General features: G+C 58.0%; 8 protein-coding genes across 8 annotated transcripts; all 8 read right to left on the bottom strand.

Annotated features, from left to right (window-relative positions):
* Positions 1-4,999: 4,999 nt before the first annotated feature.
* LINJ_36_1400 (conserved hypothetical protein) lies at positions 5,000-5,860 on the bottom strand (the record flags this gene model as incomplete). The annotated part of the gene is made up of 1 exon (XM_001469433.1): positions 5,000-5,860. One exon carries the CDS (start codon positions 5,858-5,860, stop codon positions 5,000-5,002), a length of 861 nt encoding a protein of 286 aa, XP_001469470.1.
* A 756-nt stretch (positions 5,861-6,616) lies between these two features.
* Positions 6,617-8,752, bottom strand: LINJ_36_1390 (putative N-acetyltransferase subunit Nat1; the record flags this gene model as incomplete). Its single annotated transcript, XM_001469434.1, has 1 exon — positions 6,617-8,752. The coding sequence occupies one exon, from the start codon at positions 8,750-8,752 to the stop codon at positions 6,617-6,619; it is 2,136 nt and encodes a 711-aa protein (XP_001469471.1).
* Positions 8,753-9,709: 957 nt separating this feature from the next.
* Positions 9,710-10,657, bottom strand: LINJ_36_1380 (conserved hypothetical protein; the record flags this gene model as incomplete). Its single annotated transcript, XM_001469435.1, has 1 exon — positions 9,710-10,657. The coding sequence occupies one exon, from the start codon at positions 10,655-10,657 to the stop codon at positions 9,710-9,712; it is 948 nt and encodes a 315-aa protein (XP_001469472.1).
* An 894-nt stretch (positions 10,658-11,551) lies between these two features.
* On the bottom strand, positions 11,552-12,820 carry LINJ_36_1370 (conserved hypothetical protein; the record flags this gene model as incomplete). The annotated part of the gene is made up of 1 exon (XM_001469436.1): positions 11,552-12,820. One exon carries the CDS (start codon positions 12,818-12,820, stop codon positions 11,552-11,554), a length of 1,269 nt encoding a protein of 422 aa, XP_001469473.1.
* Positions 12,821-13,658: 838 nt separating this feature from the next.
* On the bottom strand, positions 13,659-14,432 carry LINJ_36_1360 (conserved hypothetical protein; the record flags this gene model as incomplete). The annotated part of the gene is made up of 1 exon (XM_001469437.1): positions 13,659-14,432. The coding sequence occupies one exon, from the start codon at positions 14,430-14,432 to the stop codon at positions 13,659-13,661; it is 774 nt and encodes a 257-aa protein (XP_001469474.1).
* A 1,512-nt stretch (positions 14,433-15,944) lies between these two features.
* LINJ_36_1350 (conserved hypothetical protein) lies at positions 15,945-17,771 on the bottom strand (the record flags this gene model as incomplete). The annotated part of the gene is made up of 1 exon (XM_001469438.1): positions 15,945-17,771. One exon carries the CDS (start codon positions 17,769-17,771, stop codon positions 15,945-15,947), a length of 1,827 nt encoding a protein of 608 aa, XP_001469475.1.
* Positions 17,772-18,255: 484 nt separating this feature from the next.
* LINJ_36_1340 (conserved hypothetical protein) lies at positions 18,256-18,837 on the bottom strand (the record flags this gene model as incomplete). The annotated part of the gene is made up of 1 exon (XM_001469439.1): positions 18,256-18,837. One exon carries the CDS (start codon positions 18,835-18,837, stop codon positions 18,256-18,258), a length of 582 nt encoding a protein of 193 aa, XP_001469476.1.
* Positions 18,838-22,252: 3,415 nt separating this feature from the next.
* On the bottom strand, positions 22,253-22,597 carry LINJ_36_1330 (hypothetical protein; the record flags this gene model as incomplete). The annotated part of the gene is made up of 1 exon (XM_003392775.1): positions 22,253-22,597. The coding sequence occupies one exon, from the start codon at positions 22,595-22,597 to the stop codon at positions 22,253-22,255; it is 345 nt and encodes a 114-aa protein (XP_003392823.1).
* Positions 22,598-22,833: the final 236 nt, after the last annotated feature.

The following is a 22,833-nucleotide window of genomic DNA, read 5'->3' as shown; positions in this document are numbered from 1 at the left end:
GTGGGTTCCACCTCCCTCTTCCTTTGCCTCGCCTGTTGAGAATGGGTTCGTTTCGTGGCCCGAAAGAAAACGATAAGGATATGGAGTGACCAGGAGGGTGTGTGGGAACACGAAATGGAAGAAAAAAATGAATTCTTTTTTTTTTGCCCCGTTTGCTAGTTTCACCTGCAGTCCGTCTCCCTTTCTTTTTCCTTCTCGCTTAGGGATCTGGGGCACGGTCGATCGCAATGCTGATTCCGTGTCCCGTGGGACTCTCGTTGTCTCCGTCTAGTTCGTACCCCATTTTGTTTTTGTCTCTCTCCTCGGCCACATCTCCATACTCGCCGACAAGTCCACCCCTCATCATCTCACCAACGTACAAAACGCTAGTGTCTCGAACGGCGACAACAAACGAAGGGCTGCATCTCTCACATCATCTTCTTACTTGTCTGCTGTTTGTTGTCCTTTCTTTCTCCACCCCTCTCCCTCTACGATGTCGTTTCCCCCCCCCCTCTTTTTTGTTGTGTGTCTTGTGTGACTTCTGAGCAGTAAGCCAGCGCATCTCTCTCTCTATACTGTAGGTCCGGGTCGGTCGAGACCTCTCACTGATTGCTTGCTTGTCCCCTATCTTCGCACGCCACAACCCATCCCCTGTGCAAGCTCGCTGCCGCTTTTTTTTTTCCTGATCTGCGTACGGCCGGGTGAACAGTCGATCTGCAGTGCCACACACGCACACGAAATTGGTGTGCCGTGTAACAACCCCCCCTCCCACACATACTCTGTTGCTCGTTATGTGGGTCGCTGCGAGTGCGTGTGCGGCGCTGCCTTGATGTTGAGCACGTGAGAAATGATCATAAACTGTCTGCGTCTTGGTTTACCTTTGACCAACGCCTCCTTCAGTTCCTATTTTTTTTTTCGCGGCAGCCGCTGGCTGCCGCGGGCGTCCTCGTTCTCGTTGCGGCTCTCAGAAGAGCGTTTTGCGCATAGGGTTACGCCCTGCAGAAACATTACCGTGTGCGGGCCCTCATGGATGCGAAAAGATAGCCCATTAGCAAGGCGAAGGACAACACAAGATACGAAGCAGATACTTTTTGGCGCCAGAAGAGGTGGCATCCCTTTCTGTGGCAAAATTCGGGATGCCATCTCTCCCTTGCGCGTACTAGCGGAAGGAAGTGTGCGGTAAGCTCGCATGCGGCGCACGGCCGCCGGCACTTGATCAAGGCGAACATCCACTACTGCCACCCCGCAGCGCGTGCCTTCCTTTCCGTTAGCTTTTCTTTGACCTTTCTCGTTTTCTTTGCTTTCCTTTTCGCTGCGTTTACCTGTGTGTCCTACTCATGTATATGCGCTTTCCTTTGGCTTTTTCGCACGGTGGCAGGCTGTGTGCTTTCGAGTTCTACTCTTTCCTAGGTGAAGGGCAAACGGCCTTCCACGTCCTACCTTCATCGCTGCGAGTCTAGTGAGGTGAACCATGTACCTGCTCTCACTGTCTGCGAATGTGCCTCGTTCACCAGGACACTACTTCTTCCTTGCGTGTCCATTCTGCCGCACAACATGAGCTCGACTCCGCTCTACGCCGAGGGGTCGCAGGCTCGTCGCGTGGCACAGAGCAGCGGCAGGCACGCGTTGCCGCAAGGCGCCGACTCAGTCACCCGAGCACGGCCTGTGCCCCAAACTCTTCTCACCAACTCCGCTCCCCCGGAGTGGCGCAGAGGCCCCCCACCCCCTCCTCCCACCACCACCACCACCACCAGTGGAGACCGAGAGCCGGGTGTGAGGTGCGTTCGAGCTGCACGGACGCTCTGCCGCGTCATACGGGTGGCACAGGCGTGTCTCCCCGCCGACGCCGGCAGCGGCAAATCGCTCTGATGGCCCACCCCCACCTGACGCCGTAGGTGCTTGGCGTCCCCACACACACTGTGCGTGGGTGGCTGGGTCCTGGTGCCGCGACGCGGCGTTCACCCGGTTAATCGATGTTTTGGTGAACACTCTGGAAACGGAAAAAGCCAAATCAACAGCAGCAGAAGCGAAGCGGTGCGTGCCAGCCGCTGTGTTTCCGTCGTCGTGTCTCTTTCTGGCAGCGCGCAGGGGACGCCGAATGTCAAGAGCTGCCCAACGGCTGGCCTACCCCCCCCTCCCCTCTCTCCACACGGACGCGGTGCGCTGAAGTGTTAGCGATGTAGTTCACCTTTTGTCGCCCTCTCATTCCTCTTTTTCGTCTCCGTACCTGAAGCGCGCATGCGCAGGTGAGCCTGCCAAGACACGCCGCCGACGCATGGCACCGATGGAAACGCCAGATGAAGACGGCGAGGCCATACCCCCTTCCCCACGGCCCGACCCGAGAAGGCCGTCGTGAAACAGGCCCCGGGGCGCGGGGATGCGGGGACTGCGCGGGCGCGCTGCCACGCACCGCTGGGGCGCGGCGTCCCGGTGGTGGGCAGGGCAAGGGCGGCGTTCGACAGGAAACGGCGCGAGGAGGCGCCGCACGGGACAGCGCCAAAGCGGGCACGCGTGCTTTTTGCGTCGGGGCGATTGGGGAAAAATGTCCTTCCGGCCGGAATCGAACCAGCGACCCTGTGATACCTGCGAACTCTACAGTCACATGCTCTACCAATTGAGCTACAGAAGGTCCACAACAAGGTCGCACTTCGTGGCTACAGCGAAGAACACGCAACACCACCAGCCCATCTGAGGGGGTGGGAGGGGGAAAAGGCCGCTAGGGGGATCGAACCCCTGACCTCCGTCTTACTAGGACGGCGCTCTGCCATTGAGCTAAGCAGCCACCGTTCCCTGGAGGAAAAAGCCGCCTGACACCCAAAGAGCTGCAACCCAGCCGGCTCCAGGTGCGGCTTCCGGGGCCTGATTGAAGTGCGTTGTTTTTCGCAGTTTGCCTGCTGGGGTTCGGGTTGGGCAACGCTTGGTGGCGAGAGTGGCTGGCACACGCCAAGAAGGAGAAAAAGACGGTCAAAAAAAGCGCCAGGCCCGCACTCGCCGGCAAAGGAGGGGTTTCCGTCGCCCCATCGGGCGCACCAAAGCTAACAAAGCAGAAAGCTGATCTCGCAGTTGCTTGGTGCCCTTTTGGGGGGCAGAGCGGAAGTGCGGCGAATGGTTAGATAAGGGCGGAAACAATCAATCGGAAAACCTACAGGTGGACTTCACCACCAATCCGACCCGACCACAGATGCGCACGCGGATTTTCCATGGGAAGCCCTTTTTGCACCGAAGGTGCGAAACTCTCCACGACGTCTGCGAGACTCTGTGGTGTGAAACATGCGGCAAATCCTAACAATCTCTCCCATCCACCGCCTGAGAAGCTGATTGCTGTCACCCCGGGGGACAAGGGTAGCGACGAGATTTAAAGCACCCTGCTTAAACGCCGGTGCCTGGCTAGAGCTTGGGGCGGTGGGTCGCGGCCAAAACACATAGTCGAAAAGAGAGCCTTTTATTGGCACCCCCAGCCAGACGATTATAAGATTTCTGTGCTGGCTGTTCCTCGAATAACCTTTTATTCCGAGGCCTCGCTCTATATACGTCCCGCTCTGCGGAGGCTGGCCGGCACGCCCCCCCTTTCCCCCACAGCCAAGCCCTGGAAGCCGCACCTGGAGCCGGCTGGGTTGCAGCTCTTTGGGTGTCAGGCGGCTTTTTCCTCCAGGGAACGGTGGCTGCTTAGCTCAATGGCAGAGCGCCGTCCTAGTAAGACGGAGGTCAGGGGTTCGATCCCCCTAGCGGCCTTTTCCCCCTCCCACCCCCTCAGATGGGCTGGTGGTGTTGCGTGTTCTTCGCTGTAGCCACGAAGTGCGACCTTGTTGTGGACCTTCTGTAGCTCAATTGGTAGAGCATGTGACTGTAGAGTTCGCAGGTATCACAGGGTCGCTGGTTCGATTCCGGCCGGAAGGACATTTTTCCCCAATCGCCCCGACGCAAAAAGCACGCGTGCCCGCTTTGGCGCTGTCCCGTGCGGCGCCTCACACGGACTCGATGAAGGCGTGCAAGGTGTCCTTGCAGTTTCGCGGTACCTTGAGAGGAGAGCGAGCGGTTGGAGCGGGTGAACAGAGAGTAAGGAGACGGGGTGGAGAAAAAAGGATGCAGCGTGCATGGATAAGATGCAGGGTCAGAACTGTTGGCCTTGTTTCTTCGCGGTGGGGCTTGATTGCGGGTGCGCGCAGGAGCGAAGGAAAAACAGATAGCGAAGGAGGTGAGGAGCGGCGCCACACGAGGACAGCGCTCAAGGAACGTTGTAGATGTGTGCTGCGTGGACATGGTGCAGGTTCGTCCTCCGCGGGTCTACAAAAGGGTGCTTGCGGCAGGTATGCTGTGCAGTTGCCTCAGGCTGGATTTCCTTTTCCTTCAATGCTTTTTTTTTTGCCTTGAGCTCCAACGTCTTCCCCTGCGGTTAAGAAGACGGGGTGAGTCCCTGCGCGAGATTCTCGCTCAAGCACCGAGACGCACTCGGCCGGAAGCGCAGGCAGTTTTTTGTGGCGCTTGTGCCTCCGGGCGTGTCACGTCAGAAAGCCGACAGGACGATGGCCGCGACTCGCACGGTTGGCGCAAACGCACGCACACGCAGAAAAAAAACGCGCACGGCAGTTCAGAAGAACGTAGAACTGTTGCAAGCCCCCACTGCGCTGAAGCCATCATGTCGAGAACAGATGCGCACAAAAGAAGAAAGTCGTGAGCGAGTGGGAAAGAGGAGAAGCTCGTAGGCTGCGTTGGAGACGTGAGCGCACCTGCTGTTAGTCAAATCTACGGCCACGTGAGATCCTCTTTGGTGGGAGTCTCCAGTGAACGAGGGGCGGCGCGACAAACGTCACCGCATGCTTGCAGCAGACTGAACTGGACGTTTCCACAGCGATAACACTAATAGAGAATTTTGGTGCCGCTACCGTAGGTCCCGGTACTGGCAACATGTCTAACGCGCCGTTGGCTGGCCTTCAGCGTGACACGACTCCCTCGCCAACTAGAAATTGCCAGTGCCCAAGTGCGTTCGGCGATAGCGCATGTAGTGTTGCCGCACACTATGCTACAGCTTTCTTCGTTTTATCACGGGCTTGAGTTTGGCGCTGCTGTGGTCAGACGGGACTGCAGCATCGGCTGCGGTGCCGTTATCGTCGCCATGCGTGTACTGCCGGAAGTGCTCCTCGGTTGTGCGAAAGCAGTGGGCCCCATACGGGCATTTCGGCTTTCCCGTCACAGCCTCGACAGCCACTTCGTACTCCTCTGTCGCTTCGGAATCAGCATCATCATCTTGCTTCTTGGTGTTCGGTATCTTTGTTTTCCGCGGCGGCGCAGGTGGTCGCTTCTCGCCAGCAGAAGCGGACGGTAAGCCCCCATCGTCCGCAGAGCCGCTCGCCTTTGCCTTTGGCTTGGTGGCTTTGCTGCCCTTTCCCTTTAGTTCCTCGCTCACTGAGGAGTGTGCGATGTCGCCAATACGTCCAAGGATGGACGTATCACCGACGAGCCTACCTTCACGCATCTTCTGCACGAGTGCCTTGTCGGCGGGTGCCAAGTCGCCCTCGCCTTGAATGGCGTCAATGTCACCGCTGCTCCTTGCATTGCTCAGCTGTCGCTCCGTGAAGCAGCAGAGGTGGCGCCATTTCCATGACTCTACTCCCTCCTCGCTAAATGGCATGATTACCTCGGTGCCGATTCGTAGCTCGTGCTTCTCAATCTTCTTGCCGCATGACGTGTTGGAGCACTTGGCTCGTCCCGACTTGGAATACTCCACGCACAATTTCGGCATCGCACTTTTCCTTCTTCTTTGTACTTTCTGTTTCGGTAACAGCTCCCCGTGACGCAGCGAGGCGTGCGTGAGGAAGAAAAACGCAGATGCAGATAGAGAAATGCGTTGGTTTCGGTCGATCATAACCCGAACATATGACATGCGGATTGTGGGCTGAGCTGCCTTGTTTCTGCTTCTTTCCTGAACTCGATATGGAGAGCCGGGAAGTCCTACATATTCGTTCTCTTGTGAGGCCTAGTCGGCCTGGGAATACGCGCACCTTCTTTGCAAACCTACGCCAAATTCGCTCCCGTGTGCTCCGTTGCCACTCCCCGTGCACGATGCTTGTTGCAGCGTTCGCCGTACCCCGTTCCTCCCTCTCTCTGTCAAGCGAGGTTACTATCCACACTGCCACTATGCTCGTGCTAATCTCTGCACTACGTCCAAGGGACGGAGAGAACTTCTGTTTTCTTTTTCCCCAGACAGTGTGATCGAGTACACGGGGGTGCATGGATGTGTATTGAAAGGAGGCTGTGGAGGAGGAGGAGGTGGACGGGGAGGCTCCTTAAAAGAACTAGAGCGATAAGAAACACACCGCACTGTAAAGACAACGGAGGCTTCGCCGCATTACAAGGTTAACAGAACTGACGGTGTACCCAAAAGACGCACGCACACGCGCACGCGCGCACACACAAGCCTGTGTACGCATGTGCGCCCGTGCGGTCAAAGACAAGGGCATTCGCCTGACGAAATCTGCCTTCCTGCATTCACCTCATGGCCCCACTTCTCTCCACAACAGCACACCCGCACGCCATGAATCACAACGGAAAAGGAAACCACCCGCACCGCCATGCATGAAGGCGTGCCTCCCATTATTTTTTGGTTCGAGGGGGGGGAGTGGGAGTCGTCCGTTATCCACTACTCCAGCAAGGTGGCAAGGATCTCATCAACAACAGCCTGCACGCGAGAGTCCATGGTTGTCGTGGTGTACAGCCCAGTCTTGAAGGCCACAGCAAGTTCCTTAGTCTTGTTGTACCGCTGTCGGTGAAGAGAAAGAAGCGAACGAGCGACAAGGAGAGGCTTGGCAGCCGCCGTGTACAGCTCGATGGCGAGCGTATGCGTACTGGCTTGGGTGCTCCGGTGGGCCAAGAGGTATCCCATGTAGCGGCTCGCCTTGACCAGAGGCTCTGACAGGTCCACGTCGCTGATGTAGTAGTCCTTCTGCTGCTGCTTCATCCGCTTCACTTCGTCTGCGGCGATCGCGTCAAATTTCAGTTCTGGCCTCGGCACGTGCGCAGCCCGCACAGCTTCCTCGCCTTTTTCATGAATGCGCATGTAAGTGCGCACAATGGCAGGGCAAAACTTCAAGAAGAATTTGTTCCGACCCATGTTGTCGTCGCAGTCCAACACGTCGAACCACGGGCGCATGGTATTGCGCCGAAATACGTAGTTGTGGAAGTCGCTGAGCTCGCAGTGGTTCTGCTCATGGTGGCGCTCGAACATGAGAAGGTTCTGCAACGCGGAGATGTAGTCGCCTCTGCGGTAGAAGGCTTCTCCCACCTCGCGCTCATACCAATAGCACTGCGATTCGAGTGCTGTGAGGTAGGTGTCACCCGTCACCACCGACGGTTTGTAGAAGAGCTGCATCGTCGCCTCCCCCCTCTCCACCTGATTGTCGCGGAAGTAGTATTTGGCCGCCTTGCTATTCAGGTACTTGTCCTGCAAATCCAACCTCCGCGCCAAATCAGCCTGCTCGGCTGCCTCGGCCGTCTTGCCCTCGCGCGCAAATATCTTCGCTTTTTCCAGGTAAAGCAGCTCTAGTGTTGGTGTGTGGTTGATGGCCTTTTCAATGTAGGCATGCGCCAGCGCGTATTCGCCGGTGCGGCGGTAGTGCGACGCGAGAAACGTGCGCACCCAAAGAATGTAGCACGGGTTCGCTTCCCCGCCAAAACGAGAGAAGTCCTTGGCCTCCAGCTCCCGCTCCATCATCGCGAAGACGTCACCTATGATTGCCGCTCGCTCGGCATCCACGTACAATGACTTGAGCACGCTGAACAAGGACGGAATCATGCGCTGGATGTAGGGTGTGGCGAAGGCGGCGAGACGCTCACTGAACTCCGCGATTGGCACGCAGTCCAGCGCGTGGCGTTTTGCGTAGTCGCACTTTGGGCATGCCTTCAGGACACGGTCGATGATCTCCATGTACTTCTCCGTGTACCCCGCTGCCGGGCGAAGGTAGCGGTCGAGCGGGATCTTCCGCAGGTGAGCCAGGGCTGCGATGCTGTCCGCCTCCGACACACCCATCGAGATCACCTCTATGTAGCGTTTCTCCGCTTCCATGCGTTGACCGAGCTGCGCGTGCGCCTTGGCACGCAGCAGCAGCTTCGTCTCCACGTCGATGATCTCGCTGTCGTGCTTCTTGAGCAGCTCCAACGCACGCTGCGGTGCCCCGCTCTCCAGCTCCAGCTCGACGCGATACAATTGTGCCTCGCTCACTTCGACGGGATTGTCGCCAGCGTCCATGATGGAAGTCATGGTATCCATGACAGCTGCGGCAATCCTGCTGTGGCCTAGTATGCGGTGACCGCACGAGAGCGCCACCCAGTTTGCGCGCACACTCGCCTTTGCCGTGACCATCTTCTCACGCGCCTCCAGGAACAGAGGCCAGTCACGCACTTGAATGCACGCTGACGCCAAATCGCGCAGCACCTCCGTGTTCGCCGGATCAAATGTCAGCGCACGCTTGAATGCCTTCACTGCCTCGCCAAACTTCTTGTCAAGCCGCTGGCACATGCCTAACGCGTGCCAGGCCACCATCGACTTGGGGTTGAGGAGGATAGCCTGCTTAATGGATTCGTAACCCTCTTCCTGCCTCTCCATGTTGTACAGAACAAGCCCGCGGCCGGCAAACGTGTCCACGTGATCTGGGACGACCCTTAGAATGCATTCCGACGTGCGCAGCGCCTTGCTGTACTCTCGATTTGAGTACTCGCGATTCATCCGGTCGAACAGGCGCTGCTGATCCGCCGAGAGCGTGGACGGCGCCGACGACATGATTAAAGCACCGTTTGTAGGACGAGAAAAGGACAGCACCGAACAAACAGGCGGAACCCGCTTGGCAGATCCGCTTTCTCCGTTGATGAAGGTGCCGAAGTAGGCCAGTTTATTTAGTTATTATTATTCTCTTTTTTGGCGTGCGCCTGCCTTGAGCACTCAGGAGAGGGAGAAGGGGAAGGTTGCTTGGCGTGCAGCGCAGATCCATGGTGAGCAAGCGAGATTTAGGCGGGTGTCGGAGTGGGGGGGGGGGCGGCAGCAGCAGCAGCGACGGCGGCGGGAGATGAAGAATCACACACAACAATGAAGCCTAGCCCGCGGAACCGCGCCAAGAAGACGTATGGCATAAACGTGCTGCACATCGCGCGCGCCTCTGTCGATGTCAGTAAGCCAGAGGACGAAAGGGCCACGGAGAGGGAGGAGGTAACGTACGACCTCAGCTGTGCCGGTGAAGCGTCCCGTCTTCGCGGAGGAAGAGCATTCGAGTCTTCTCGGGTTTTCTTGTGTGTTCCTCATCCCTCCCAGCTATTCGGATATTCTGCCGTGGCTGGTGAAGACTACTCCCACCCTATGCACACACCACACAGAAAAGCGCGGTGGCCGAGGGCCAGCGAGGTTAGCCATACAGGTACCTTGATCATTACAAAAAGACGCGACGGTGGGCTCTGTGATGACACGCATATGCACGCACGCACACACGCAACAACAACAACAACAACAAAGACGCTTTAAAGCACAGAAACGTGATGCGAACACCGCGACACAGGTGCCCCAAGGACAAGCGAAAGCGAGATTCATGTGTGCTCCTCCATATGCCGCATATCCCGGAAACCCTTCCCTCTCCATAAGCGTCTCCGCTAGCAGCTCGCACTTACCGTTCTGGCTTTAGTGGAGACAGCGGGCAAAGACGGTCATGACAAAACCATAGAGGCAAGATCGAGGCTGATTTGCCGCGCGCTAGACGGTCGCCGGCATCCTCGCCGAGAGTGACCGATCCACCAGTACTATCTTGCGTGCCTCATCCACTGCTTTGACGTGGTAGACACAGCTCAAATTGACTGGCACAGGTAGCGTAAATGCTGTGACGCCCTTGTCGAAGGTGAGTGTCGAGGAAACCCTCTCTGCAGCTTCGTTGTCGGCGTCTGCTGTCGTTGTCACTTGGACTACAACGTTCGGCTGCGCCTCGGTCCTCAGACCGTCCAGCTGCACAGAGCAGGCATTCTCAGTCCGCTCCACGATGAGCGAGATAGCCGCTTGCTCCTGCAGCGTTGCTTTCTCGAGCAGATGCATCGAATGCACAGCGAAGAGGATGGCCGCCGCAAACAGGCGTGGGAAGAGTTGAATTATAAAGAAGATCCCGACCAGGTGCCAAAGATAGCGAGACTGCATGCGTGACTTGTTGTGGCTGCTCACAATTCCAATAAAGGCCACTGTCATGAACACGAAAAGCAGGACCGCGTCGCCAAGGAGTCGCATCTGAGAGCGACGCCGCGCTTCGTCAGAGAACTCAAAGCCCCCAGCGAAGTCTTCCGCGGAGAACCCGCGCGAGGCATTGCCGCCCCGTCGACCACCTTGCTTCACCGCAGCGTTGACCACATCATACGCCTCTTTTATGCTCTGGAAGGCACCATCCCTGCCAGCGCTTGTCTCCCCCTCACACCCTACGCCGTTGCTGCTGCCGCTTCCCGCAGACGTGTCCGGGTGGTAGTGCTTTGCAAGAATGCGGTAGTGGCGCTTCAGACGCTCCTCAGTGATAGTCTCACCGGCACGGAAGCCCAATCGCTCCTCGAAGTTGGACGAACTCCACTTGGCAGCGCGAACGACAGCCTCCTCATCTATGGACTGTGAACCAGAGGAGCCGGTGCCGTGTGGCGGCGGTGTCGCGCACCATCGCCGCGCCGACATCACCAGCACAGGGCAGGCCGTCGAAACGACGCCAGAGACGAAGGATGTCCGGGTGCGTAGGAGGGCACGGCAACACATTGGTGGCCTACAACGGACTGGAAGCATTGCAAGCGCGGCATCTTTTCTGCGACAAACCGCCTTCCACATTGAGACTGAGTGCCGAAAAAGGAAAGGCGTACCGGTACGTAGAAGCCTGTGCGTGTGTATGTGTAGCGTGGACACCGGATGGGTAGTCGGGCTATCGCCTGTGACGGATAGATTGTCCACCTCTCCGACAAGAAACAGAGTATTTTGCAAAGGTGCGTCGTCAGACAAGTACGTGGTTACGTAGATTGTCGTCCATGTGTGGGAGAAGATGATGAGGAATGAGGCCGAAACAAAATTGTAACGAAGCGCAGACGCGTGCATACGGTGAGGCCGGCTTTCATGCAGGGGCGGGGGGAGGATGCACCAGCATCACATAAGCGTGCGAATACGCGGCCTCCGGTCAGAAAACAGCGAACGGCGAATCGACAACGCGCACACGGACACAGCAACTTACGCAAGCATGCGGGCCTTCACTCGGTACATTGAAGTTAAGCGCTGCGCCTTTGCTAGGGTGTGTGTACATGTTTTTCAAGCAAAAAAAACCACATTGCCATCTGCGCACCGGTACACCTCTAGAAAAAGAAAATCGAATCACGACAGAATTTACAACTCGCTGCGCGTCTGCATGAGTGTGAGTATGCCCAGGCGCCCCAGTTGCCAGCAGCAGCGTGGCCTCCCACCGCACTCCACGCCTCGGACGACATGCAAGCGCACGCAAGCCAAACGTGAGCTTGACATCTTTTTCTTTTCGCCATACGGCCTCTTCTCCCGAGGCGTCTCTGTTTCCGCAACTCGCACCCCTCTACGTTACAGACCGTAGCGGGCACGTATGTCAGACAAGATGGAGGCCGCATCCTCGTACACGGAGCTCCCCACCGATGCGCTTGCCTCGGACGCCATGCATGCTGCTGCATGCGCATCGCCGTTCGTCCCGGCGTCCAGATCGACGCAGTGCAACTCAGCCTCCTCGCCATTTGTGTGACCAGCTCTCTCCGAGGGAGAATAGTTCGGTCCCGCTGTGGCAGCTGCAAACACGGATGCTTTCTTTCGCTTTTCTAGCGCCGCAACCGGCGTCACGCGGTCCACGACGCCAGCCTTGCCGTGGTCGTCAGCTGGTGCGCTCCTGTTGAAAGCTGGCAGGAGCGAAGAAGTCGAAGTTGCTCGTGCACTTGCACGAAGCGACGAGGATGCTGCATGAGGCTGCACCGGAGCAGGTTGCGCGTCCTTTGATATATTGCATGCCTCTAATTCGTCTTTTTGCGCAGCAGCCTGCAGCTGAAGTACCTGCGTCGCCAGCGACCGCAACACGGCAGCGACACCAGGGCTTACATCGTCGAACCCGCTAAAAAGACATGGCTCAGAAATGGTAGAGAGGCGTCGGAACTCAGCCTGCACTACGTTGTCTACTTGCGCCGCTGAAACGCGCGTACCCGATGTGCCGCAAATGTCAGGACTACGTCGAGCCGCCTGAACAGGGTCGGCACCCCGCCAGCGTAACTTCTGCTGGTAGCTTTTCAGAAGCCGGCTATTTTCACACTGTGCAGCATCGCGCTGCGCTCGCAGGGCATCCAGCATCGCTTCTTGCTCCGCCACGATCACCTCCAGCGCACAGATCTGCTTGCGCTGTTGAGCGGCACGGCGCCGCTCCTCGACCATCTGATGCGACACACGCACTACCACCTGCTGAAGTTCCGAGAGAAGTGCAGAGGCAGCCTCATCCATGTAAGCATCAGAGCCAGCGATAGTCACGTGCTGCTCACTGCGCGGCGGCGTCTGAGCGTGCTGCGGCGTGGGCGTACGCTGATCGCGTGGGGTCGAAAGCAAAGCAGGGGTCCTTCTCGCCACAGCCGTTGCGGGCTGCATCACACCAGCCGTCTCACGAACGAAGCTCCAGCGCGGGGAGCTACGATGCGGTCCTGTTTGCTCTACCGCAGTGTACGAGCTTGCGCTCGTGCTCTTATGGGGGATCTTTTTTTCGCTACGACCCCTGGCCTCCAGTGATATGCTGTAGTCCGATTTCGGTCGACGAAGTGCGTTTCCCAACGAGTGGAACGCCGCGTACGAGCCGCAGCTCATCTCGGCGCCAGGTTGCATCTTCGCAGCAAGGCAACTAAGAAACGATGTGCTCTTACCGTGAATGCACTCATGCAAAGGAGTCTAGAAGGCCGCGCAGGGCGCTGCGGTTACCGGCGTGTGCCGTTTGGTCTCCGAAGTAAATTACTTGTGCATCTCGGCCCCCCCAAGCGACTTCCCCCAGATAAGAACAAAACACCGCCGAGACACCCCCTATGCGATGAACAGAGGGTGCCGCATACACCAGAAACACGACCGCGGCGTTTTGCGAGTACCGACGTCCTACACAACGACGTGGTTGTGTGCAAGTCAGAGAGGCGTGCAAGCACTACAGATGAAAGGACAGAAAGAAGCGCAGAAGAGAAGAAGCATACATGAATACACCAACAAACGGTAGAGACGCACGGCAAAGGGGTGCCAGTACAAGCATCCTATGCAAGCATGCAGGCAGAGAGAGGGAGCGAGCGAGCTAGCGACGTGTGTTAGAAGAAGCCCTTCTAATTCGCGACGAGCCTATATGCCTCGGTACTGCCCAGTTGCCGGCAAAGCGCTTCGCCAAACGAGAGCCACTATCACTTCTGCAGGGTGCCAACCGGCATTGTGTATATTCGACGAGGTTATTTTCATTTTCTTCGGTTGCGTTTCTCTGTGTGCGTTCGCGATATACAGTCTAGCGAGGAAGGCGACGGGGGGGAGAGAGTGGCCTTGACATCCAGTGACGGAGGGGAAGCGCGAAAAGAGGACTAGACGCTCGACGCGCTGAGAGGTATGACGTGCACCAGTGTGAGGGGCAGTCGCCAGCGCGGCGAAGGCATGTGATTTTCCGGAGGCTTCCCCTCACTCAGGGCGTTGGGGACTGCCCCATCAATCGCTGCTTCTCCGCCAGAAATTGGCGGAACTCCTCCTCCGCCCTCGCTAATGCGTCCCGCTGAGACCATATTTCTTCCTCCTTGCACTTCAGCAGCCGGTACGTCTCGAGGGAGCGGCGGCGACGCTCCTCCTCTTCCTCCCGCTGCGCCTCACGCTCGAGGAGCTCCCGCTCCCTCCGCAGGGTTGCCAACCGGTGCGCCAGTCGCTCCTCCTCACGGCGATGCTCCTCCAACTGTGCTCGCGCCGGCGACCGGCTCGGAACAGGTGAATGCGATGTATCGACATCCGCGGCGGCAGAAACTCGAGTGCTAAGACCGCTCCTCGGCCACGGAGAGGACGCGCGGCCGTTGACATGCAGCGATGCCAACGCGCCCGAGGTCCCAGTTAGGGAGGATGCTCGACTGCGCGCTGGTGGCCGCGGGGGTGGCAGCTCCTTCTGCAGGTCCACGTGCCACTGCGTCTGCGGCTGAAAGACATACAGCTGGTCGTACTCGTGCAGTTGTGCCAGTGATTTGAGCTTTGTCCAGCGCAGCAGCACGTCATCGTAGATGACGACACTCATTACTTGAAAGGGTTCCGCCACATTTGTGCGATGCTCTCCTGTACCCGACTCCTCCACCTCACGGCTAAAAATACGAGCGATGTCACTCTCCAGGCACCGAAGCGTGGCTGGAAAGGTCTCTAGGGCGATCTCGAGGTTCACCTTGTTGCCCGCCAAGTCTGCGCAACATAACAACGTGAACATGGCAGTGATTCCTCTGTGTGAGAGTCGGCGTGCGTGGTCTCCGATATCAACGGTAGCGCGGGAAGGCTCGTTAGACAGGGTGTTGGCTTTCGTGGTGCTTGTGGTTAGTGTTGGGAAAGAAAGAGGGAGCGGAGTGAGAAATGTGGTGTCGTCTATGCGCTCAATATTCATAAATTAACCCCCACACCTCACCCCATAAAAGAGGTGATAAGCTTCACCAGCTCGTCAAAACGCTGTCGGAACCCACCGAGTGCCCCGGTGCGTATGTATGCGTACGTATACGTATGCTTGTGCGTGTGTGTGTGTGTGTGTGTATGCGGAGGTGAAGAAAAAGAAACGAGAGATGATTCTATGCCGCTAGAACACACGGAATGCCATCAATGACTCTCACACACACACGCCCACACGTATGCAAACGACACATAAAACTAAAATGCACCCAAAGTGCGCGTCGTCGTCTCCCGCCTCGAATTGCCATACAGGAAGGAGGCGGCCCAAAAGGCATTCATACAAAAGAATTGAGAGGCCAAGATGAAAAACAGAGACGGAATCGTGTTCGAGGGATGTGAGGAGTAAGAGGAGTGGGCAGAAGAGCGACAAGAGCAATCCCATGAGGAGTACCTCGGATAGCCTATCATGCGCACCTTTAAGAAATGTGCAAGCACGCCTTGAATTCGTGTGCAGTGGCTTCTGTTAGACACAAACCGATTTTTTTTATCAAGTGCCACAGCGTCTCCTCTGCCACTCAGCAAGAGTTCAATTCCATTTTCTCCCAATCGTTCAGAGGCTCCCATCAGCCCGGTGCGAAGCAGCGGCAGGCACGCGTTGCCGCAAGGCGCCGACTCAGTCACCCGAGCACGGCCTGTGCCCCAAACTCTTCTCACCAACTCCGCTCCCCCGGAGTGGCGCAGAGGCCCCCCACCCCCTCCCACCACCACCACCACCACCAGTGGAGACCGAGAGCCGGGTGTGAGGTGCGTTCGAGCTGCACGGACGCTCTGCCGCGTCATACGGGTGGCACAGGCGTGTCTCCCCGCCGACGCCGGCAGCGGCAAATCGCTCTGATGGCCCACCCCCACCTGACGCCGTAGGTGCTTGGCGTCCCCACACACACTGTGCGTGGGTGGCTGGGTCCTGGTGCCGCGACGCGGCGCCCCTCCCCCTCCTGAACTGGCTATCAGAGGTCAGCAAAAGCGCTGGGACAACGACAAGAAAAAACAGGCCTCCTGACAAGATTCAGATGATGGAGGATCGGATCACTTTGTGGCCGCCCATGACGGCAGGCGAGTCCGCTGTCTTTTCTTTATCCCTTTTAGCGAGCTTATACTGGAAGCTGGCTCAAGGGAGGGGGGCCTATGATCATGTCCATTGCCAACGTACGCACACACGCACACACAGGCCACTCCCGCCACACTCCCACAAGCGCACAGATATACGGATGCAGGCTAACAAAGTGGCGCACTGCAAGGAATGCGCGTGAATCGTACTCTGCCAGCGGCGTTGTGGAAACACTCACAAAGGCATGAAATGGTCCTGGTTTTGACGGAAGAAGCGGGCAAGAACGACGACGATCGTGTACAGCGCGAGCACATCCTCTCTGCGAATGTCGTCGAGGGAGGTATACAAAGGTGGAGCCGCGTCGGGCCTGCGAGGATGGAGCTTGCTCAGCAGCAAGTCGCGGGTGCTGCCGGACACACCCTGCCAGGCTGCGAGTGTGCGAAGATGTCGGCAGCAGGTGCGGAATAGGTCATGCGCCAGGCGGTCTGTGTCAGGGTCTAGCGGGATGTCGAGTGCGCTGAAAGCCGCGAAGAGCCACACGCCGTAGCCCACCGAGGTCGTACGCTCGCGCAACGAGTGAGAGGTCGGCATGAGAAAGCGCAGAAAAGAGAGCACAGCCCGCTGCTCATGACTAAGCGTCGGCGGAAAAATAACAGGCGCGGACATCAGCCAGACGCGCGTCGACACCGGCTCGTTCTCTTCAGCCGCAGTCTCGGTGTTGTCAAAGAACCTCGGTCGATCTGAGGGCCCCGAGTCGCCCTCAGACGCTGTGCATGACGCTCTGTCGTCCAGCGAAGCATCCGACACGCTGATCTGTTCCGCGCAGCAGCGCGCACCGCGCAGCAGCCGGCTTGCCGTGGCGGTGAACATCGCCGAGGCACTAGCGGCACTCAGCCACAGGACATCCGAAAGCCGTGGCGGGCGCCCGCCTTCTGGCCCGTGAGTATTGAGATACTCATGCCAGGCCTTGATGTTGTAGTCCATCGGCGCACAAACACGACGACGCCGAGATAAGAGGCGGTAGACAGCCGCTGCAGCTGACCAGTGCGAGCCGAATACCGCATCCGAAAACTCAGCCAGCGCCTGCGCGAAAGTCGGGAGACCAACCGAGCGCACTAGCTCACGAACCTCGCTACTCGACAGGTCCCAGTATTCTCGCCGCGGCCTCTGATGAGTCGAATTGCCGTCTGCCGACTCCTTTCCCCACACATTCGACTGGGTTTGCCGCGATTCTTCCAAGAGTGCCTCCACATCCTCGATGCCGTAACGGAGGATAAGGACATATTCACGCATTTTGTTCACGCGGTCGACAGTCGCCTCCACAAACATCATGGAGGGTGCCACCGCTGCGTCAAGTTTGCGCTCTTGCAAGGACGCAGGGAACCACTTCGCCATGAGATTGATCCGCTGAGCCACCCCTTCTACCGGCGGAACCGGCGCCGTGGGCGACGCCACATTTGTCAAATTTAACCCATCTTCGAAGACTACGCCTCTGGTGGATAAGTCCTCCGAGGGGGGCTGGCCTGTGCTTGTCGCGGGTGTAGCATTCACCATCGAGTTCGACTTCGCCGGTGGCGCTGCAGGTCGGTCCTTTTCGTCACTGCCGCTGCGTGATCGCTTCGCCACCCTTTTCTTTTTCATTGGCAGTTGCTGTACCTCACGCTGCGCGTCATTCACTTGCACCACAACCAAACCACTTGTGGTACTGTTGGAGGTGACATCTATGCCAGGAGTGCCACCGTCGCTAGCAGCTGCCGCACATCCGTCGTTTTTGATGACGGTTGCTTCCTCTCGAGCCACGCCGGCCCTTCCGAATCGACTAGACTGGATCTTTTTACCAAGCTTGAGGTACGCCGCGGCGTCGGCCATGTCAAACACGGGGTGGTCGGCCCTGGTGGGTGAGGGGCGGGGGTGATTGCACTCACAGTACGCTGTTGGCAGAAACAAAAAGGGAAACACAAAAGGAGTAGGATGGGAAGGGCCTCTCCGCTTTAAATGACGTCGTGTGTGCCGGCTCCGGAGCCAATAATGCGTGGCAGCGGTGTGAAAGATAACATACATACATATTTATGTGTATATATATATATATATGCATGCATGTATATATACACCCCACGCGCCGGCGATAGAGCAGGGGGCGGGGGGAAGGATATGAAGATAAAGTGCGCAAGGGAAGAAAGATGCGTCCGTGAACGAGGCATGGCTCACGAATCGCCTGTGTGCATGAGGAGCAGAGGGAGGTCAGTACGCCGCCGCAAAGACCGAGCGCGAGACATCTCTTCTGTGCGTCACGGTTCCTTTTGGCAGAAAGGGCCTCAGGAAGAGGAAAAACAAAGAACACGGTAGTGCCGCCGTCGCGTCGATGCTATGTTTGCTCGCTGGACAGCCACAAACGGGTATCACTCACAAGCGCACACGATCAGAATGGAGGATACGAGCTGCAGCGTTGGGGAGAGGGTACGGAGAAGACACTTCGTACATAGTGTACATACGACGAAAAGAAAAAAATAAAAGGCTACACGAGCACCGACTTGCCGCGCGACAACTACGCCCCCGCCTTCGTGGTGCACAGGCGATTCGATGCCTCGTCGGCTTTCTCGCGAGAAATGGTGCCGGTGTGAATTTCTGTCGGTGCCAGGTACGTGTCGTAAAGGCGTTTCTCCGTCTTCTTCTTGGCCTCCAGGCGGTCGTAGTACATATGTTGCACGAACATGTTTAGCGGGACCTTTGTCTCGTTGGTGGGGCGGTGGTATTGGTGTTGTCGGCGGAGCTGCTCCATGTTCGTCTGCTTCCGTTCGAGTGCATCGTTGAACAATCGCCTCACGGATGTCTCCTGGTCCTGTGGTGAAAGTGGTGCGGATCTGAGTAAGGTGCCGCGCGTGTGCGCACCGTAAGCGGCCTGCTCTGCCGCCGCAAGACGCTCTTGTTTGTGTTGGAGGCTCTGGGTATAGAGACGGTCCGTCATCCTCGACAGCGCCTCCGGCGAGATTCGCTTCGTCGGACACACCTCGAACGGGTCACGCAGTTCCACCTCACGCCGTGGCGCTGTTAGCCGCTTAATGTGTTGGTCTAAATCCTCCGGCGTAAGTCGCTTTCCTGCGGTAATCGTATCGTAGTTTTCGATCATGATGCCGATCACAGCCGATGAGATCCCTCGTACAGTGACAACAGAAGGGTGAACAAGCAGGTTTGTAGCACGTTGCGAAACGTCTTCTGGCGGGTACCCGGCGAGGCACGAGCGAAAAGGGTGTGAAGGAATACGTGGGAGACCATTACTGAGACGAGAGCCATATGAGAAAGACAATTAAAAAAAAACATTATCGGTTGACGTGAGCCCCAACAGAAGTCTTCGCATCTCCGGCAGGAGAAAGGAGAGCGGGGGGGGGGGGCGAACGCTGCGGCAACGGCGGATCGTCAACCAGAATGAAAACGACGACATAAATCCTTTCCCTTTGCCATCGGCAAAGGAAGCGGCTGAGCGACTGAGATTGGTTCCGTCTTGCTTTGAGGTTACCGCGCAAAGGCTTGCCACCGTCGTGAACGCAACTCCGTTCGCTTGACGGCCACGTGAGTGCCGGCAGCATGACGCTTAATCGCGAGCATGTCTACAGAGGGCTGGCAGCTCATGCTATACACTATCCCCAAAGCTTGAAAACCTCCATTGCACGACTCCACCCGGCAACGCTTGCAGTCGTCGCGATAGTAATCTGTTCTTTACGGAAGGAAAATACGCTTCACGTTATTTCAGCACCACTTCGCTTTTGCCCTGGTGATGCCCGGCCACCGCACTGTGCTACCTCACGGTCTAGTACCCACTCTTCGTATCGCTAGACAGCGCTGGGCGGGCTCGTTGACGAGAACTGCGATCAACCATGAAGCTCGTACCAGCTCACGGCGAGTCGTGCCGGCGATGCAACGAGTACACGGCCCCCAACTCCTGCTTTCTGATTTGGCAGCGAGGCGCTGATGCAGGAAGCAGCCCGTGGCCCCGCCAGCGCCAGACGCAGCGCAACTGCCAGTGCGCGCAACGAAGCGCACCACTGTTGGCTGGCCCGCCCCCGTCACGAAGCGTCGATACAGGGGTCTGCATTGTGCAACACGCGCAGTTCACTCCCACAGGCCCTACAGGCCCCACAGGGCACCAGGCGTACCAGCCTTCCAGCACCCCGGCGCAGCAAGAGAGAGGAGGCACGCCGCTGGCGTCCCCGTGCTCACAGAGGACGACACGGGCACAACTGTACGCGCTCCCCCTCTTCTCAACGACAACGGCGCAGCAGCGGCGCTGCGGCTGTGCTGTCACGTCCCTGCGGGGCGCATACACACCACCTCGGGCTGCACACCTAACAGTCACCTCGCGGCATAGGAGGATCTCCACACACCAGGCAATATCGCACGCAGCCCACACGCCATCGGGGCGGGGGCCGGCTCGCGCGGCCCGGTGTCCGACACGAGATGAAGACCCAGCCGGCCAGGGAGGGGGCCACCCCACACGATTGGCCCAATGATGAGCACCTGACGTGTGCAAGCCATAACCACACCACCGCACGGCACACCGCCGACGCCGTCACGCAGACGCACACCGAGGTGTCCCGCAAGGCCACGGCAAGATACGCGACGGCGGCCAACAACACACCCACGAAGGCGGGCCCCTCTGGTGACGCCGCCTACGCAGCGCTCTGCACGCCAGAGCTGACGCGATTGGAAGCAGCTCTTGCGACGCTGCCCTGCGTGCCGCCCTCTCTCGGTCATGCTCATCATACATCCAGCCTCGAGAGATGAATGCAGTCCTGCTGCACTCTCACTCCGCCCGCCCTGTCACGCCGACCACCACCCGTCGCGAAAGCCCCTCCAGCGAATAGCCTCGCGACGACTACGCGACCGTTCTGCGAGACAGGCTCCAGCAGCGCCAGCAAGGTACACAGAGACAGCCGCGGCGTTTGTCGGCCCTACGCCGGCATCCTCGGCTGTGCACATCACGGCGCCTCAGAGGCCCAACCGCGGCCCGCAGCACACTCGCCGCATCATGGATCTCCCACGCCATCGCCCCGCCCACAAGAACAAATCGAAGATGGCCAGGCGTGCATGCGGAGCCGCCGAACCATCCCTCCTGGGCCCTCTTCGCCCCATCATGGTGGTGGGCCCCTGGGCTTGCAGCGCAACCGTACGCCGGCACGGCACCACGTCATCTGTGTTCATCACGCCACACTCCCCACATCCTCCGCGGGCAAGGATGTCATGCAGGCCAAACTAAGATTCGTCCTCTGAAAGGTGGCGTGCTGGACGCTCGAGCACGCCAGGCAGCGGGGTGAGCGTCCCCCGAAACAAGGCACGCACTCGCCGGTGCGCGGCACAGCGACCAGCAGCAGCTCTCCGCTGCGCAAGCTGACCTGCTTACGCACGTCCCACCCGAGCTGCAGGGGCTTCCCCGTCGGGTGTCTATGGATGCCCCTCTGTGTCTCCCTCAGCACGACAAGCTGCGAGCTCTCTGTGCGCACGCGCATGCCTATCCGCGGGTCCCTTTCTGCTTGACACACACCCACTCCTAATGAGAGGCGTGCGGGTGCAGCAGAGGGTGGAATGCCCACTGCCACCACAGACGCATACCAGCGCCCCCACCTGTTGCAGCACAAGCCGGCAACCCCTTCAGACATCATTCATGGCATCCCTGGAACTGGAGGATGCAGCTAGCGGGTCACGCAGACAACAACAGCGTCGTCCTGAAACAGGCCTCAGGACGCAGACATGTGAGTGCTGTGCACGGGGACTGTCATGCACAGCTGGGGCATCGGGCATCACATCCAAGGAAAACATCCAGGGGAATAAGGAGCACGAGTGATGAAGCGAAAAGGTGCGAAGAGATGCATACGGGACAGCGCCGATGTGCATGTGTACGAGAAACGCGGCATCTCTCCTCGATCCGACCGGGGTGGGCTTTCACGGGGCAGAGATGCCGGAAGCGGGATGAGAGCACTCCCGACGTGCACCGCCGAGTCCTCCAGAGCCTCCCATGTGAAGCGTCACCGCACCACGTGATGGCATGCCGCGGGTGGAGGCGACTGAGACGGAGAAGCATGGCACACAGGCAGGATGTGCAGGGTCTCGGAGGGGCCTGGCCGGGGGCTGGTGGCCTTCCTCCCTGCGCGCATCCGGCATGCACGTGGAGCACCCGCGGCGTCCGCCCTCGAGCATGTCACCCCGGACGCGGGCCGCTTTGGCGCGAGGCATGCAGTCCACACCGCGCCTCCGTCTGGCGCCGATGGCGCAGCGTGTGTGCGAAGAAGGGACGAGGAATCACATAAAGAGGTCGGCTAGATGCACGGCTTCATTTCCGGGCCGGACGGCTCGTTCCGGACGGCGTGGATTCAAGCATGGTGCAAGAGAGCTAGACGAGCTGCAGTTCATTATGCGTACACTTGTTGAGCTGTTCGTGGTATAATGTTCGAGAACGCACACACACACACGCAAAACAGAATGTTCTTTTTTTTTTAATATTGTCGAAGCATCATTCTTCCAGCAACTCTCTTCTTTCCTTCTTTCTTTCTTCAGTTCCTTTGTTGTTGTGTTTCGTTTTTTTGCTTTTGAGGGTACACACTCAAATAGATGGACGAAAAGCCCAACTTCGTTTCTTTTCTTTTCCTTGTGTGTGCATGTGCGTGTGTGCACGCGCGTGCCTGCCTGGATGTACGACGGGATACATCGCCACAATGAACTGTAGAAAAAAAAAAGAAAAGGAAGAAGGGAAAAGAAAAAAAGGAGAACCAGCAAAGAGGCCCTGTGCACACGCAGCGATGCCACCAGTAACGCGCACATATATATATATATATGATGTCGATATAGATAGATGTGTATGTGTATGCACGGAGGGACGGGAGAGATAATATCTCCATAGATGCTGCTTGACAGGAGACGATGCAACCTACTCAGTAGTGTGCAGATGAAGTGCCTCGTCACCCATGTCAGGAGCGATCAGTGCGTCCCCATGTGCGTATATGTGTACATATATATATATATATGCATGCATGCGGGACACGAGTCTTTCATACACGTTGTGCGCTTAGCTTCTGTTGCATACGCATTACTTCTCTTTTCATGTTTGTGAAGGGAGGGAGGGCAGGAGAATGGC

This window comes from Leishmania infantum, chromosome 36 (genome assembly GCF_000002875.2).
Source record: "Leishmania infantum JPCM5 genome chromosome 36".
Classification (NCBI taxonomy): Eukaryota; Euglenozoa; class Kinetoplastea; order Trypanosomatida; family Trypanosomatidae; genus Leishmania; species Leishmania infantum.
Note: the sequence above shows the minus strand (reverse complement) of the source record. Positions and strands in the feature narration are given on the sequence as shown.